This window comes from Lytechinus variegatus, chromosome 14, assembly GCF_018143015.1.
Source record: "Lytechinus variegatus isolate NC3 chromosome 14, Lvar_3.0, whole genome shotgun sequence".
Taxonomy (NCBI): Eukaryota; Metazoa; Echinodermata; class Echinoidea; order Temnopleuroida; family Toxopneustidae; genus Lytechinus; species Lytechinus variegatus.
This window is the reverse complement of record NC_054753.1, coordinates 31,610,288-31,627,831: the sequence shown is the minus strand read 5'-3', so window position 1 is coordinate 31,627,831 and position 17,544 is coordinate 31,610,288. Positions and strand designations below refer to the sequence as shown.

General features: G+C 34.3%; 1 protein-coding gene across 3 annotated transcripts in view; it reads left to right on the top strand.

The window, feature by feature from the left end:
* Window positions 1–16,576, top strand: part of LOC121427396 (TELO2-interacting protein 1 homolog) — a 60,193-nt gene extending 43,617 nt beyond the window's left edge. For all 3 annotated transcript variants that reach the window (XM_041623767.1, XM_041623766.1, XM_041623768.1), the window contains 12 exons: window positions 459–509; window positions 2,050–2,172; window positions 3,302–3,344; window positions 4,198–4,325; window positions 6,226–6,418; window positions 7,178–7,283; window positions 8,412–8,494; window positions 9,888–10,003; window positions 10,658–10,745; window positions 11,058–11,144; window positions 13,413–13,535; window positions 15,824–16,576. In XM_041623767.1, coding sequence (XP_041479701.1) covers window positions 459–509; window positions 2,050–2,172; window positions 3,302–3,344; window positions 4,198–4,325; window positions 6,226–6,418; window positions 7,178–7,283; window positions 8,412–8,494; window positions 9,888–10,003; window positions 10,658–10,745; window positions 11,058–11,144; window positions 13,413–13,535; window positions 15,824–15,889 — 1,207 coding nt within the window. In that variant the 3' untranslated portion in view covers window positions 15,890–16,576. The remainder of the gene's footprint in view (window positions 1–458; window positions 510–2,049; window positions 2,173–3,301; window positions 3,345–4,197; window positions 4,326–6,225; window positions 6,419–7,177; window positions 7,284–8,411; window positions 8,495–9,887; window positions 10,004–10,657; window positions 10,746–11,057; window positions 11,145–13,412; window positions 13,536–15,823) is intronic.
* Window positions 16,577–17,544: the final 968 nt, after the last annotated feature.

Below are 17,544 nucleotides of genomic sequence, written 5' to 3'. Positions count from 1 at the left end.
ATCTTTCCACAATGTGCTCAATCCTGCACTCCTGGGGAGTATTCCATCCAGTCCACACTATGGTGCATACAATACTGTGACATGTGACTTTCACATCATACTGGGTTTATCACCTGGATGGAGAGCACATATTGTATGTGATACTAGTATGCAAATGAATGAATGACTTGGGTTTGAAGTAGTGAACAATCATCTAAGAATTATGACTATTGGTAGTAATAATAGATTTTTTACCAGGTCCCTTGGAGAGGATCTAAAACTGTCAGTCATCTGCTTGATAAACCCTTTAAAACACAATTTAATTTCAGTACAATACATATACACTATTGCAATGTTTAATGGGTTAATAACAATCATTTGATTTGAGTATAATTCATATACCCTTTTCCAATCAGTTTTATTAGCATTAGAATATTAAGTAGTAAACCATGAATGATATTACCTTCTTTTGATTCTAGCTACCATGCCAATACAACCCTAGCTATCATCTCACAGGCCTGTGAATATAGGTAAGTAATACACTGATGTATACTCCCATTCATTCAGTCAAATACCACCTGCTTTTCAGTCAATTAATTTAAAGGGGAAGGTAAACAATATGGCAGTATACTATAATAGGTAATGAATCTTAAAAGCAATTTTTGAAGGTTTTATTGGCTGAATATTTGAATACTCCCATTAAAAAAAGAATGAGTATATACTATAATCAGCATACAGTCGGAAGGGAGGTTGGTCTAGTGTAAAATTTGCTGATTGAACTACTTCCTTAGTTTTTTCTCAATGCTCACATGCACACACATTGGTCTTGGAGTGAAGACATGCCTGACATTTTGGCCAGAATTCACAGGGGTGGTTTTGAAAACCCACGGTTGTATCCATGGTTTATGCAGATTTCCTGTATAAATTACGCTTAACTTAGCGCTTATCGGGCACATGTTTAAAAAATATCAAATGCTGATGCACGCTTTTGTCACAGTGTGCTAAATTGATGCCTGTTACCATGGTTATTCATGAATCCACTGTTTGAAGAGTGGAATCATGAATAAAATAGCGTGGATAACCACAGCAACAGGCGTCAATTTAGCGCATTGTGACAAAAGCGTGCATCAGCATTTTGCTTTTTGTATACACGTGCCCGATACGCGCTAAGTTAAGCCTTATTTGTACAGGAAATCTGCGTAAACCATGGACTCAACCGTTGGTTTTCAAAACCACCCCTTTGAATTTTGTCCTTTCTATTTGTGTAAGTATTGGATCCTTCCTTCATATTGATTGTATGAATTCAAAGTAATATTTCTAATTCTTATAGACCCTTCCTTCATGTATGAATTCAAAGATGGACAAATTTGACCTAGAGCTGAATTATTCATCCGAGAACTTGAGATTCTTTTTCCTAAGAATAGTCCTGTCAACAAGTCATAGGTACCTATTGGTGTGACCCACCTGAAAGCTTCCACTCATAGGTGCAAACAAATATACATTGGAACGTTTTATAGAGAGCTTAAAAATATAGTTTTTTTTATTTGGTTTTTGATTTCTCAGTTTATTGACATTCAATGTGATAAGCTATGAAATGAAATTATTGAAGTTCAATCGGCATGTTGGAGTACTTATTCATTTTTCTGGGCATGTTGTAATTATCTTTGTCTTCCATGAATGGTGGTCGCCAATACTCACTATATTATACGGTTTGGGCGCAGGTGATCCTCATTTGACGTGCAATTTCGATATTACAATGCTCCCTCTATGTCTACAAATATCGTCTTAAATGATGGCCTTCTTTGAAGAAGACATTGGATTAATAAGTGGGAAGTACCAAGAGTCAGAGCAGCAAGGGTCTATTCATCACTATATCAATATTTAGACAAATTATGAGTGCAGGGAAAGCCACATATAATGGCATCTTAGCTGGATTCCTGCTCTGACTCATCACACATTGCACCACTGTTATTCTTGTAGAGATAGCCTGGATCCTTGCAAGATTCCTGTGGGTAAGACATTGCTCTGAGTTAGTAATAAAGGTTCCTAATATATACATTTTTCATTCAGTTCAGTGAGTAAGCTGTTACTGATGAATGTAGACTACTTGACTGATTCTGTATCAGCTAGACTAAGACATTATGAATGGAATCCTAAAGCACCATTAGTTCTCAAGGTCACCTTGCAACACAGGTAGGTCATGTCAATGTCATTTTTATCTTGGGTAGTAGTAAACATTTATAGGGCTAATCAATTCTTGTAGCTATGTGGAATACATTGGAGATAGCTAGGGAGAACACTTGGTTATCATCATCAATGATCTTACTGGCCAATAATGTTCAGGATGACAACCAACTAAGCTATGAATCCAGTGACATTGTGATAATAATTGTGAAGCACTTTGAGAAGCAGTAGTTGATAAAGTGCTATATAAAAGCCAATTATTATTATCAACATACAAAACAGATACCCAAGTGTTCAGTGTTCACCAAACAGTTGATGGTAGATCTTACTTAAAAATTATGCATGTACATCTATACATTAACTAGTATATAACTGCCTTTTGAAAAACAGTTGTTTAAACTTCCAACTATTCCAACAAAATTTATGGCTGAAGTTTACTAAATACTGCCTCCACATTCTAAATTCTTCAATTTGTATTCTGATTTATTATGTACTTTAGAAGGTCCTACCCTTTCTATGACCTACAATCAACATTGATTGTCTTGTACAATCTGCCTCTATTTAACCCAACGGTAGGGTCAAGTACTGTAGATTTCATTGTGGAATCTATTTGGTGTGTGGATCCAATTTTGTCAACATGAGTGGTCACATACTTCAACTCATTACTTACAGTGAATTTCCTTCTATTGATTTCAATAATCACCAGTAAATTATAAACAAGTGTAAATCAATCTCTTCCTAAACATTCTAAAATGTTATTTCTACTTTGTATAAACAGAATAGAGCTGTAATGCGATGTTAACATGCTATTGTTTCCCTTTTTTAACAAATCAAATAGTTGGTTAGAAGACTGCACCTGATGGCAGTCAATGGGATTAGTTTATAGTAAGCAATAATAGTTCAAGCCACATACTGAAATAAATGTGTAAAACAAGACTTATGGTTTATCATAGATTACTTATTTCAATATTAGTGTAATGTTACATGTCACTAGGAGAGTTTGGCCAACTATTAACTATCAGTTCAAATGTCAAAATATTGTAATATTTTCATATATATGTTGTTATCACATACGATCCATAGACTTACAAAAAATAAAAAACACCATTTTTCTCTCAATTTCCCATTTTTATTTCAGCACATGTGATATACTACCATTGCTTCAGGATACCATTCAAGAGGTATTTGTTTGTATTGACTTTATAAAAACAACTTGATTACAAACATAATTAATGCATTCCAGGGGCTGCACAACAATTATCAAAGTAGTGAGTTTGGGATGGTGGGCTGAATATACAGAATATCATCGGTTGATGGCCATTTTCATGTTTTTTAGGACATGTTTGTTGCAACCCATGTTGGTTGCAAGCTTCATTGCTGATGCTAATTTATTATCTGTGATTGACACAGAGAGCCATACATTCAAATTGTCTATTATTCAAGATTATAATGATGATAATAGGCATTTATATAAGTCTAATCTTTCTAAGAAATAACCTATTCAGAGGCACATTACTGGGGGGGGTCTGAAGGTGCGGGGGGGGGGTCTCTTGGGAGAAAATTGTGAATTGAGAGTGAGGATGAGCCTCATGAAATACTGATTTTTATACCACTGCCAAAAGAAAGTTTGAAATGGGTATATAGGAATCAGTGTACGGTCAGACGGGCGGTCAGTTGGTCGGTGGGTCTGTTGTAAATCTTGTGCATCAAACCACTTCCAACCAATTCTCATGAAACTTGGCACACATATTGGTCTTGAGGTAAAGATGTGCAAGGCATATTTTTTTTTCCATTTGTTGGAAGTTGTGTTGCCATGGTAAAAACATATGTCAAAAATTAAGGCAAAAAATCTTCCAGTTTGAACTACTTCATCCATTTCAACCAATTCTCATGATATTTAGCTCACACATTGGTCTTGGGTAATACTAGGCTAGACACATTTTTCCATGTGTTGAAAACTGTTGCCATGGTAATGGTGTACACTGGGGGTATTAATCTCCTTCAGTGAAAGTTCTAGTTTTGTTTTAATTTCAGGTATTTCATCTCATGGATGAGCATCATTTGGATCAGGCAACCTCTTTAATGAGTGTTCTTGAGTCTCTTATATCATCAATCAATAGATGGTATCCTAGTCAAGACAGTCAATGTAAAGAGGTACCAAGGTTAGTACTTTGTGCACAGTCATTGATGAGTGTTCTGTCATCTATCTGAAAAATTATAAGGAAAAATAAATGATTAAAATAAAATGAATGTGGAAGATTAGATATTGTAAATAGAAAATGTATTTGTTTTTTTATCAAGCCTTTAGAGTGAATCAGTCAAAAATTAGTTTAATCTGTAAAGAACAGGAGTTGTTTCCTTTCTCCACTATGGAGAATTACAGCAATACTTGATATGTATTGTGGAGCGTTATGGCCAAGTGGATTAGTCTTCTGACTTTGAAACAGTGGTTTCAAATCCCAGCCATGGCCTAATTTCTTTCAGCAAGAAATTTATCAACATTTTGCCGCACTCAACCCAGGTGAAGTAAATTGGTACCCGGCAGGATTAAATCCTTGAATGCGCTGAAAGGCAGCTCAAGCTAAAGCAGGGGTAATAATAATAATGAACACTGCGCCTCAGAATAGATTATTTCTAGATAGATGACGCTATATAAATGCCTATTATTAGTAGTAGTATTATGCTAGTTTCGTAAATTCTCCCAATGACGGGCTAAATTATGATTACAAGGCTTTAGTTAAAATGTGAATATTGTGTCCCCATTTATTATTACATATTTTTTATAGTTTGACAAATATTCATTTAGGTATAATACTGTACAGTGTTTTTGTCTCGCCTGCATAGCAGAGTGAGACTATAGGCGCTGGTTTTCCTACAGCGGCTACGGCGGTGGCAGCGGCGTCAACACCAAATCTTAACCTAAGGTTAAGTTTTGAAATGACATAACTTAGAAAGCATATGGACGTAGTTCATGAAACTTGGCCATAAGGTTAATCAAGTATTACTGAACATTCTGCCTGAGTTTCAGGTCACATGACCAAGGTCAAAGGTCATTTAGGGTCAATGAAGTTTGGCCAAATTGGGGGTATATGTTGAATTTCCATCATAACTTTGAAAGTTTATCAATTGGATTCATGAAACTTTAATAAGATAATAGTAATCAAGTATCACTGAACATCCTGTGCAAGTTTTAGGTCACATGATTAAGGTCAAAGGTCATTTATGGTCAACTGGTTCTGCGTCTCCTAGATGAGGGGGTTGGGGGAATCACCATCAAAAACTTAACCTAAGGTTAAGTTTTTGAAATGTCATCATAACTTAGAAAATATATGGACCTAGTTCATGAAACTTGGACATGAGCTTAATCAAGTATTACTGAACATCCTGCTTGAGTTTCACGTCACATGACTAAGGTCAAAGGTCATAGGTCATTTAGGGTCAATGAACTTTGGCCAAATTGAGGGGTATCTGTTGAATTTCCATCATAACTTTGAAAGTTTATCAATTTGATTCATGAAACTTTAAGATAATAGTAATCAAGTATCACTGAACATCCTGTGCAAGTTTTAGGTCACATGATTAAGGTCAAAGGTCTTTTAGGGTCAATGAACTTTTGCCAAATTGGGGGTATTTGTTGAATTGCCATCATATCTCTGTATGTGTATTGGTCTAGTTCATAAAAACGTGGACAGAAGAGTAACCAAGTATCACTGAACATCTTGTGTGAGTTTCAGGTCAAATGACCAAAGTCAAAGGTCATTTAAGGTCATTGAACTTTAGCAATTTTAGAGGTAATTATGAGATTGCTGTCATAACTTTCAAAGTTTACAGATATAGTGTATAAAATGTGGATATAGGGGTAATCAAGTATCACTGACAAAATTTAGGTCACATGATCAAGGTCAAATGTCAATGAACGTAGTATTGTATTATTATATGAATGGTGTTTTTTGTGAATAATTATTTTATAGTAGTTTTCAAAGTCAGCACTGCTGCTATATTGAATCGCATGATGCAGGTGAGACAGCCAGAGGCATTCCACTTGTTTGTTTTTGTTTACAGCTGTGAAAGCGATGAAGTGAGTTCTATCATGGCCTTCTACAATGATTATATCAAGACTTTGAATAAAGCTGAGGAAGATCTGGCAAACCTTGATGATGTAAAGAATCTAAACACGAACACAGATGAAGATATATTGATGGATGAACCTGATAAACCCAAACAACTACCTCTTCATATTGAGAATGTTAAACAGGTAAGGCTTGTTAGTATTGATGATATGACCTCTTGTAGTGTTTCACGATTGAATGTTTGAATGTACGTTAGTCTTTAGTTTTAGAAATGAATAAAATTTTATTAATTTTGCTCAAATTTGGTCACAACAGTTGCACTTGAAAATAAACTTGTCACATAACAATGTGGCGTGATCCTCTAACATGACATATTTTTTTTGCATTTAGCCTAGGATTTGATGAGGGATGGTGAAGGTTCATCGCTATGTAGATACAATACATACTTAAATCACATTTTAAACTTGGTTCAAATTATAGAATTTTCTTAAGAATAGAAATAAAGAATACAAGATCTTGCCATGATGGAGGCATATATTTCAACAGCACTCATTCAAGTGTCTATATAGTTTTCTTTACATTGATCCCTAAGCTCTAGTTAACTTGGGTTTTGATATATGGGAATAAAATGTAGGCTAATATTAGCATTATGCTCAAATTGAAACCTGCAGTGTATTGTTATTAGTGTGGTTAATTTGTAATATAACACATTGGTACGAAAATGTTGAGGAGGGATATTGATCATGTTTTGAGAAGGGCACCTTGCATTGAGGTTGGCTGGTCAGATGAGAAGGGGTGAGTGAAGAAGAGTAGGAGGGTTGGGTTGAGGGAGAAGGATGCTCTATAAAGTGAAGAGGAGGTGAATGTGATTTCAGTGAATGCAAGGTGAAACCCCCTTAGTTAGATTTAAAACCTGGATACTAAAACTACTTGATTTGTTGTAGGTATTAAATCACTGTGTTCATGTGATGTCTTCATCAAACCCACGCCTAAGACTTCAGGTTCTAACTACTGTCCAATCAGGTGTACAGTCTCTGCATCAACACAAAGGTAATTCACATCATTTTGTCATTTTTTATTTGTAATTTGGTGGGGATTTTTCCTGATTGTTAAGAAAGTCTGAATTCTTGTAAGCAAGCAAGCAACCAGAGGATCAAAGGCTATGGGTCCTCTCAGAGGGACCTGGTAGTGATGCTAATTGCCTTTACCAAAGGGCACTAGCGCATAAAGTGTGAATTGTAACAGGGTCAAGGAAATTTGAAACCCCTGCTTATATAGCTTTTATAACCTTGTCATGTCATAAGTATTGATGCAGATGGTGTCATTGATTTGTTCCTCTGAATCTGATTGCATTTTCCTTGTTAATTTTGATAGTGTTGTGTCAGTCAGTTGGGTTATGGTTTTCTGAATATCTGCCAGGAACTTGAACACATTGAGAAAACAATTTGATTATGAATTATACATTTCCAACAATTGCATGTTCATACATGTGAACATCAACTTAAGCATCATTCTGAGAAAGTATAGCTAGACTTCCCTGCTGAAGAATCTATAATGGCTTCTTTATTCAGGCCTATCTAGGTTTCAAATAAATAAAGCAAATAATAATAAATAATAATAATATAGGATATTTATATTGTGCACATATCCACCTTGTTAGGTGCTCAAGGCGCTCATTACCCGGCTAAGCTAGGCGTTCATAGCGCACACAGCTTTTTAAGGAATTACTTCTTACCGGTACCCATTGATTCATCACCTGTTGATTTCACATGAATAGACTGCAAATTGGAAGTACATACTACCTTTCCTCAGTTCAGCTTGCCTCGTTAGTTTGTCCATCACCATGATTATTTGCTTGATATATCTTTTTGTGAATATAACTAGGGTTGTACATATATGTGTGGATTGATACAAATAATGTAGTGATATCTCTAATCTTGAAATAACTCTTCTCTACATTTCATTATGTTGAATGTAAAAGATAATTTCATATATAATGTATTTTGAAAGATATTTGGTTAAAGGTGGCTTGTTTGATGAATTGTACATGCCTTGCACATTTTAATTAAAATGAATTTAGCCCTTGATTTCATAACAGGATTTTGAGTCTTCTGAATGATAAACACTTTCCTATTATGAAATAATTATCCATTTTATTCACATTGTATTTATTTGTAGATGTGTTATTACCTCTTGTGCACAAACTGTGGCCATCTTTTGTGTTAAGGTTTACTGATCAAGAGACGCTTGTCACATGTAAGGTAAGTGTCATATGTAAGTCTAAATAACAAAAATCTTGAGCAGGTGAGATTTTCCTTTAACATGTTTATACACAGCCATTTCCATGGCGGTCATCCAATTCACTCTGTCGCAGATACAACAGTGCAAACCCATTTCAGAGAAAATCAACACAAGTTTATCATAATGTCCATACTTTTGTTCTCATCCTTACAAGATTTTCATTGCTAGAAAAAAAAATGATGGTAGAAAAGACCAAGACATTGGTATCTTTATTTTGACACAATATCAAGAATCTGAGAAAATGTTGCAAAAGACCTACAAGCTTGTAATTTTGGTTTAATAATAATAATAATCTGCTTTAAGTTAATTATCTGTTTGAGTTGCTTAGACTTTCTCAGTACAACAGGCCATATGAAATTCAACAACCCTGACCGCATTCTCAATATGCGCAATTAGCAAAGCATGTCACCCTTTCAAGTGCACTATCAGTGCATTGCAGGTACAACAATTTGCTGAGCACACATTTGCATATTAAGTACGCAAGTTTCAGTTGCCACTTTTCCTATTAGTACATGTGCGTGGGTCTGTTACAAAAATGTTTAAGTTGTTGTTCAATTATCTCTCATTTCTTTTTTTCTACGTCAATTGTGTTCATACTTGCTACATATGATCCTTAGGTAATACCACATGTGTGTTGTTGATGATGAATTAGATGCAAATGATGCTAAGATCAGGTCGAAGGTCATCAAGGGGTCAAAAGATCAAATGATTTGAGGTCATATCCATCATTTTTTTAAGTGTTTGTTCTGCTTTGCTCTCATATCTTTATTTATACATCAGTTGTGTTTACACTTAGTACAAATAATCATTTGGTGATACCAATTCAAATTCACTTTATTCACATCCATTAAAAAAGGTACAAAACATACAATAATTACATAAACAAATGATAAAAATCAATCAATGCATAATTAAAAATCAATATGACAAAAAGAAAAGGGTAAAACCAATACACACAATACCACACATCTGTTCCTGAGGATAATGAGGTTGGAGGTCATCTAGGGGTCAAAAGATCATTGCATATTGTATTGATTGCAAAATCAGGTGTGACTCGTGGTTCTTGAACAAAGAACGATAATATTTCGACATAGCCATTTGCATAGGTGCTATTGATTATTCGTTTTAAATTAGGAGATCCAGATCTACAATGATATGGTGGCAATTAACATTGATTTTAAAGGTTTACTAGAGCCTTTGTGTCATATTGCATGAAAACTATATTTTGACGTTGAATGGCATGTAAAGTCTTATCAAATCACTATCAAAATTATTTTTTCATTTAATTTTCCTTTGATACATTAACATTGCAAAAATGTTTTGTGTATTTATCTTCATTCTTTGCCTTTTCAGGCGTTTGAGACTCTTCTCATTTTAGCTGAAAGAGCAAGGGATTTTATTCGCAGGAGAGTTGTGAAAGATATCTGGCCCAAGCTTACATATTTCCTACAAACACAAGCATCTGTCAGGTTAGTATCATAACAGATATCTGGTCTAAACTCATTTCATTCTTGCAGACACATTGTTTGTTTAAGATTTGTGAATCACCAGACTTTGAAGGATGCTTAGAGTAACATGCATCGAACAAAGAATTGCATAAATGGGACTACGTATGATGTTTGACCAAAATATTTCAGCTGTTTTGGGTCTTGTGATGTGAGGGTATCAGATAGGCAATCACTTTGATTTTTCTTGCTTTAACATTATTCCTAAATAACAGGAAAAATTTGATTTGATTTGATTTGATTTATTTCTGCATTCACATCAATATCAGAATTACAAAATATATACAATATTTACAAAGGTAATACATGATTATAACAAAATATTAATAGTCGCATAGTATAAATATTGTAAATAAATATTAACAAAAGAAGATGTGTTATATATGTTTTCAAAACAAGATTATAAATGAATGCAGGAGACCACCATCATGAGCAGTCTCCTGCATTATAAAATAAATAATAAGAATTTCCTTTCAAAGTTGTCTGAGGGATTAGTGATGATTGTGGATAATACACATAGTGTATAAGATTCATAGATGCCTAAATAAAAAAGATACTATTATGTAACATTGATTATTTTCTGATATAGAATGTTCTTATTCATTGCCTTTTATGCAGTTTGAAAGCTGGATCAAGTTATCTCCATACAGCTTACTACAAATTACAGCATTCCATTCTATCTGGAATTGGTCAGTTATGTTTACAGGTAATTTAAGTTATTCTCTTTGAATATTTCAGTCACTTTGGCCCCTCTTTACTGTCCCACCCCATCTCAAGTATGGTTCAAACTAAGTAGTCTTTCACTACCTTTTTATGGATAACTTAAATTGGTTAATGGTGACAGCATTGACTATTTCATTTGTCACAGGGTTCCAATTATTTATACTCCTTACTGAGAGATAACAGAATAAAGAAACCCATAAATATGAGTATTATTACTAATGTCTAGATATTTACCGCATTGAGCTGCGATTAAAGTGAATAGATACTAACCATCATTGTTTTCTATTTTGTACAGGTTGATGTCTGTGATGCTGACCTACTATTAATGGTTGAAGCTTGTATTCCATATCTTAATACATGTCAACCATTGGTATTACAAGAGGTAACCAATCAGTCCATATCACCCCACCCAGCCTCTGTCTCTCTCTTCTCTTCTCCATGAGCAAAACACTCCTGTAGCATTTAACCAGAGCCAACCTCTCCAATTCTCATTCCGCTGCATATTTTTTCATAAGTACACTCCCAATGACAAGTTTCTCCACTCTGGGTATATGTATACATTAATATTTCTGTAGTTTTTCTACATATATTCATTAAAGCAAATTTTATATCATGCATGACTTGCCTATTTTTGTCTGGCCTGCATAGTAGAAGCGAGACATTGGGACCACTTTTCCTACTGCAATGACTGTGTCAAAATTGAAATGTTATCCAAAGTTAAGTTTTTGAAATGTAATCATAACTCAGAAAGTGTACACGTATGAACCGATTTCATTAAACATGAACTCAGAGGTAATCAAGTGAGTATCACTGATGATTTTGCATGAGTTTTATGTCACATAACCAAGGTCAAAGTTCATTTAGGGTCAATGACCATGTTGTAGTATCAACATTGAAATCATAATCAAGTCTAGTCTATGTTTTTTCAAATGTACCTTTGAAAGTAAATGGATCTATTTCATGAGAGTTAGACATAAAAGTAATCACAGTTATCTTGCGTGAGTTTCTGGTCATATGATCAATGTCTAAGGTCAACAAAACTAGGTAATTTAGCATGGAATAAATGGTATTTTTTGTGAAAATTATAATTTTTGTCTGCGAGACCAGAGTGAGACTTACCGGTAACCCTATCTAGGCGGGGGGGGGGGCCTCGGAGGCCCCCCCTCAACGAATTGTGCGATATTTGCTGCGCGAAATCTTTTGAACGCGCCGCTCATTGACTTTTTACTTTCAGGTCTTGCGCAACTTTTGGACCAGTTTTGTGTCACCCGGGTATGTGGTTCCAAAATCACACAACATTATGTAAGTGCATGTCAGACCAAAAATTGCGGCGTCAACATCAAATCTTAACCTGAGGTTAAGTTTTTGAAATGACATCATAACTTAGAAAGTATATGGACCTAGTTCATGAAACTTGGCCATAAGGTTAATCAAGTATAACTGAACATCCTATGAGAGTTTCATGTCACATGACCAAGGTCAAAGGTCATTTAGGGTATTGACCCTAAGTATTGACCCTAAGTTCATTGGAACTTAGACCATGTTGGGGGAATCAACATCAAAATCTTAACCTGAGGTTAAGTTTTTGAAATGTCATCATAACTTAGGAAATATATGGACCTAGGTCATTAAACTTGGACATAAGGTTGATCAAGTATCACCAAACATCCTGCATGAGTTTCACATCACATGAGGTCAGGGCACATGATCAAGGTCAAAGGTCATTTAGGGTCAATAAACTTTGGCTGAATTGGGGTATTTGTTGAATTACCATCATAACTTTGAAAGTATGTTGGTCTAGTTCATAAAACTTGGACATAAGAGTAATCAAGTATCACTGAACATCCTGTGCGCATTTTAGGTCACATGACCAAGGTCAAAGGTCAATGAACTTTGGCCAAAATGGGGGTATCTGTTGAATTACCATCATAACTTTGCAAGTTTATTGATCTGACTTTTGAAACTTGGACATAAGAGTAATCAAGTATCACTGAATATCCTGTGCAAGTTTCAGGTCACATGATCAAGGTCAAAGGTCATGTGAGGTCAATGAATTTTGGCAACATTGTTGAATTACCATTCTATCTCTGTAAGTGTATCGGTCTAGTTCATAAAACGTGGAAATAAGAGTAACCAAGTATCACTGAACATCTTGTGCGAGTTATAGTAGTTTTCAAAGTCAGCACTGCTGCTATGTTGAATCGCGTGATGCAGGTGAGACGGCCAGAGGCATTCCACTTATTTAAATATCATTCCATTTCCTTAAGATTAATTATGAAGATTAAGATTCTTATGAACCTTTCAAATTGGTTACAGTTATTCTACTGTCCAGTGGCAAAAGAAATAGTAAATGAGGAAATATGTCATTGTTTTATGTTGAAATATAATAAAGAGTTTGTTAATGAAACATCTATATTTCAGAAATTGTGGGCTCCAGTTCCTTAAGCATTATGTAGCACATACAAAAAATATCTCAAATCAAGAAACAAGTCAATTAAAAAAAGACAAATAAAATCAGACTTGCTTCCTTTGTAAGTAAACAGCAGAATAACTGTGACCACTCTGAAAGGCCTTACATGTCCGACCTCAATAATTACTATCATAATTGAATTAGCAACTGAATCAGTTATTGATTTATTTTTTATTGTAGGTTTGTATGTCAACATTTGATAGTTTTATTAGACTTGATCCTGATGCTGTTTGGTTGAGTCTTCAAGACGTTAATAGTTCATCAATGTTACAACCACCTCATCCATGTTTTCATTATATTAAGGTATAGTACATGTAGTTACACATCTTACTGACAGAAATCAAGTTTGTAAAGATTGGAATTATAATTCCAAACTTGATTTCTGTCAGATTTGTCATCACCATTGTCACAAAATAATATCGATATTTTCTATTTTTTGCAAATGAATTGACGTAATGAGAAAATGAAAAAAGGTACACTTTGCTGCATGATAAAAAGCTTTATGTAGGATGTAATATCAGATTGTCATGACAGTAGGTGTACCGGTACTTATTCAGAGATTGCTTCTAATTTAGGTTGAAAAGATATTTATTTGTGATTTTTGTCTCACCTGCGAAGCAAAGTGAGACTATAGGCGCCGCTTTTCCGACGGCGGCGGCGGCGTCAACATCAAATCTTAACCTGAGGTTAAGTTTTTGAAATGACATCATAACTTAGAAAGTATATGGACCTAGTTCATGAAACTTGGCCATAAGGTTAATCAAGTATTACTGAACATCCTATTAGAATTTCATGTCACATGACCAAGGTCAAAGGTCATTTAGGGTCAATGAACTTAGACCATGTTGGAGGAATCAACATCGAAATCTTAACCTGTGGTTAAGTTTTTGAAATGTCATCATAACTTAGAAAATATATGGACCTAGTTCATGAAACTTGGACATAAGGTTAATCAAGTATCACTGAACATCCTGCATGAGTTTCACGTCACATGACCAAGGTCAAAGGTCATTTAGGGTCAATGAACTTTGGCCGAATTGGAGATATCTGTTGAATTCCCATCATAACTTTGAAAATTTATGGATCTGATTCATGAAACTTGGACATAATAGTAATCAAGCATCACTGAAAATTTTGTGCAAGTTTCAGGTCTCATGATTAAGGTCAAAGGTCATTAGGGTCAATGAACTTTGGCCGAATCGGGGGTATCTGTTGAATTACCATCATAACTTTGGAAGTTTATTGGGCTAGTTCATTAGAGTAATCAAGTATCACTGAACATCCTGTGCACATTTCAGGTCACATGACCAAGGTCAAAGGTCAATGAACTTTGGCCGAATTGGGTGTATCTGTTGAATTACCATCATAACTTTGAAAGTTTATGGATCTGATTCATGAAACTTGTACATAAGAGTAATCAAGTATCACTGAATATCCTGTTTGAGTTTCACGTCACATGATCATGGTCAAAGGTCATGTAAGGTCAATGAACTTTGGCCATGTTGGGGTTTTTTGGTGAATAACCATCATATCTCTGTAAGTTTATTGGTCTAGTTCATAAAAAGTGGACATAAGAGTAACCATGTATCACTGAACATCTTGTGCGAGTTAGAGTAGTATTCAAAGTCAGCACTGCTGCTATATTGAACCGCGTGATGCAGGTGAGACGGCCAGAGGCATTCCACTTGTTGTGTAATACAGACCGACATAAGCCCAAATTAGCTTGTGAAGTGCATTCCTTTAAGAAATTCATTGCATCCCACAAAAAAAAACCGAGAAGTATTCATGATTTATCATAACACATTAACAATACAATAGACGAATGACCTATCATTGTAAAGCTTAGTCTCCTCTCTCATTAAATCAAAAGATTTTTCATTCACCCATGAGTGATTATGAACAAATATATTTTTAAAGATACCCTCCTAAAGACATTATACAGTTTGAAATAGTCTTTATGCATGTTTGATCTTCAACAAAACAAAGTGTTAAGAAAGTCCAACAGCTGTATTTATATTTAAAAATAGTTTGAATTCAAGCATTATTTTTTATAAACATAACTTTATTTCCGGAATATTTTGTGTGATTGAGGTATCAAGTTACAGAGCAAATATTGAACTTTATATGCCTATGATTTTCTTATTGAAATTCAGATACCACCAACCAAATGACTTTTTTGTATCCTTTCTTCAAATTATTTTTACTCACTCATACATAAATGAAGAATCTATATAATGCCAAATGAAAGAAGAGACTTTTATAGGCTATTATAGCATTGTGATAAATGATTCAATTTTTTTTTTCAGGGATGCACTCTGTTACATACCTTCCTAGTTTCTATTTTGGGGGTAAAGAATGTTTGATTTATTGTGATTCTATTTGGGTGAAAATCTTTATTGAGTTTTAGAATATACATATCTTTCTTGAAAATCTTTATTAAATTAAAGAATATACCTATATCTCGAAATACTTTTGTATTTTGAATCAAAGAGTTTGAGGTAAATAAAACAAATAATGATTACTGTACATGTATTTAGTCTCAATTATGATGAACAATAACATGAAAGTTTTTTTTATATATTTCATTCCAGTTTGGCAGTGAATCATCAAAATCACATGAGTGGAGCAATATTGACAAACTTCTTGGAAAACAATGAAAGCAAGTACTCCTACTGCAATGGTCAATACAGAGGTACAGGTTTCTTAGAAAAAAAAAGCAAACCAAGTATCCAAATTTTTTTTTTCCTACTTCAGAAAACTATGTTTTTCCATTTATTTTTCCATTTATAACTAGATTTTTTATCTATCTTGAAACCTTTTTTTTATGTTTGGAGTTTCAAACTTAGATCAAGCTCAAAAGCATTATTTGTTGTTCCCTCTGTCTTTACAAAGTCATACATGTATGGTGAGCGTGCTTTTACTCATGCCTCTGCTGTCCTCTGGAATGCTTTACCGAATTCAGTGAGATATCAAAGTGATTTATGTACATTCAGGAGATCCCTCAAAGCATATCTTTTCAATGCATAAAATACCAACTTTGAACTAATGATCCAATCTAAAAATCTTGATTACTTTATTCTTACCTTTCACTATTTCTTCCTTAAGCGCATAAGGACATGCTATTCTATGTGTGATGCGCTATACAAGAAATGAGCATTATTATTATTATTATTAATTTTAAAACAACAATGCACAGGAATATTGGTCAAGATCTGTTAACTTTTTGCCTGCCATTCTTCTTGTGCCACATTATTTTAAGATGCATTCTTGGTTTTGCATTGACTTTGCTAATTCAACCAGGGGTGTGAGAGTTTAGATTTTTTTTGTTTTGATTTTCAGCTTAATTTCAGCTTATTTTGGCTTTCCTCTGTACAAAAAGTATGGGAGCACTTTCTATTCAGACTTTTTCAACACTTCAGCTTTTTTTTTTAGATCTTTTTTTTGTGACCACTCACACCCCTGTTCAACCCATAATAGCATTTGATTTCTTTATTGTAAAGAAAAGCTTTGTACTGTGAGTGATATCTGACTCATGTTGAAGTTGGCATTCCTCTGAATGTAACTCTAGTTAAACTAAGAGGGCAAAGAGTTATCTAAAAATAAAAGTGTATTCAAATCAAACCATGAATTTCTTTTCAAATTATTTTTTACCTACCAATCTACCATGTATAAAAAGACCTTCATTTGTACACCTGTAATAAACCAGTTCACTAATATATCCAAAATTGTTCTTTATTGTAATACCAATTGTTACCAATTGAAAAAATTACCAGTTTTTTTCTTCCTGGGCTAACCCCCCCCCCCCCTTCACACATTCAAAATGGTGATTTATTGATGCAGAGGATCACTTGCATTAGTGGGCTATACATGAGTGGGCTATACATTGGCTTGTCATTCAAACAATCAACCAACTAACATGTCCATAGGTACCATCAGAAGTATGATGTTATTTTCAACTTATCGCTTTTTTTAATCTCTCCAAATGATAAAAAAGCAGTTCTTGAATAGTACATATTACATTTTGTTGTCCTACACACTTCCAAAGGGTGCTTAATGGTCAAAAAGATCAAAACAGGCCACATACGGTACATATACATGTCAGTTGGTAAATTGCTTCAATTTGAATGAATTATGAAACTACTCTTGTATGAGATACTGTAACACTTACTCATGATCCTGTATGCTAGTAATTGGAATATAGTTCGAGGGAAAAAAATCTTTCAGCACAGTATGCTGTAAATAATAATCTTTTATTCTGGAGCTATAATAATCTTTTATACTGGAGCTATAATAATCTTTTATTCTGGAGCTA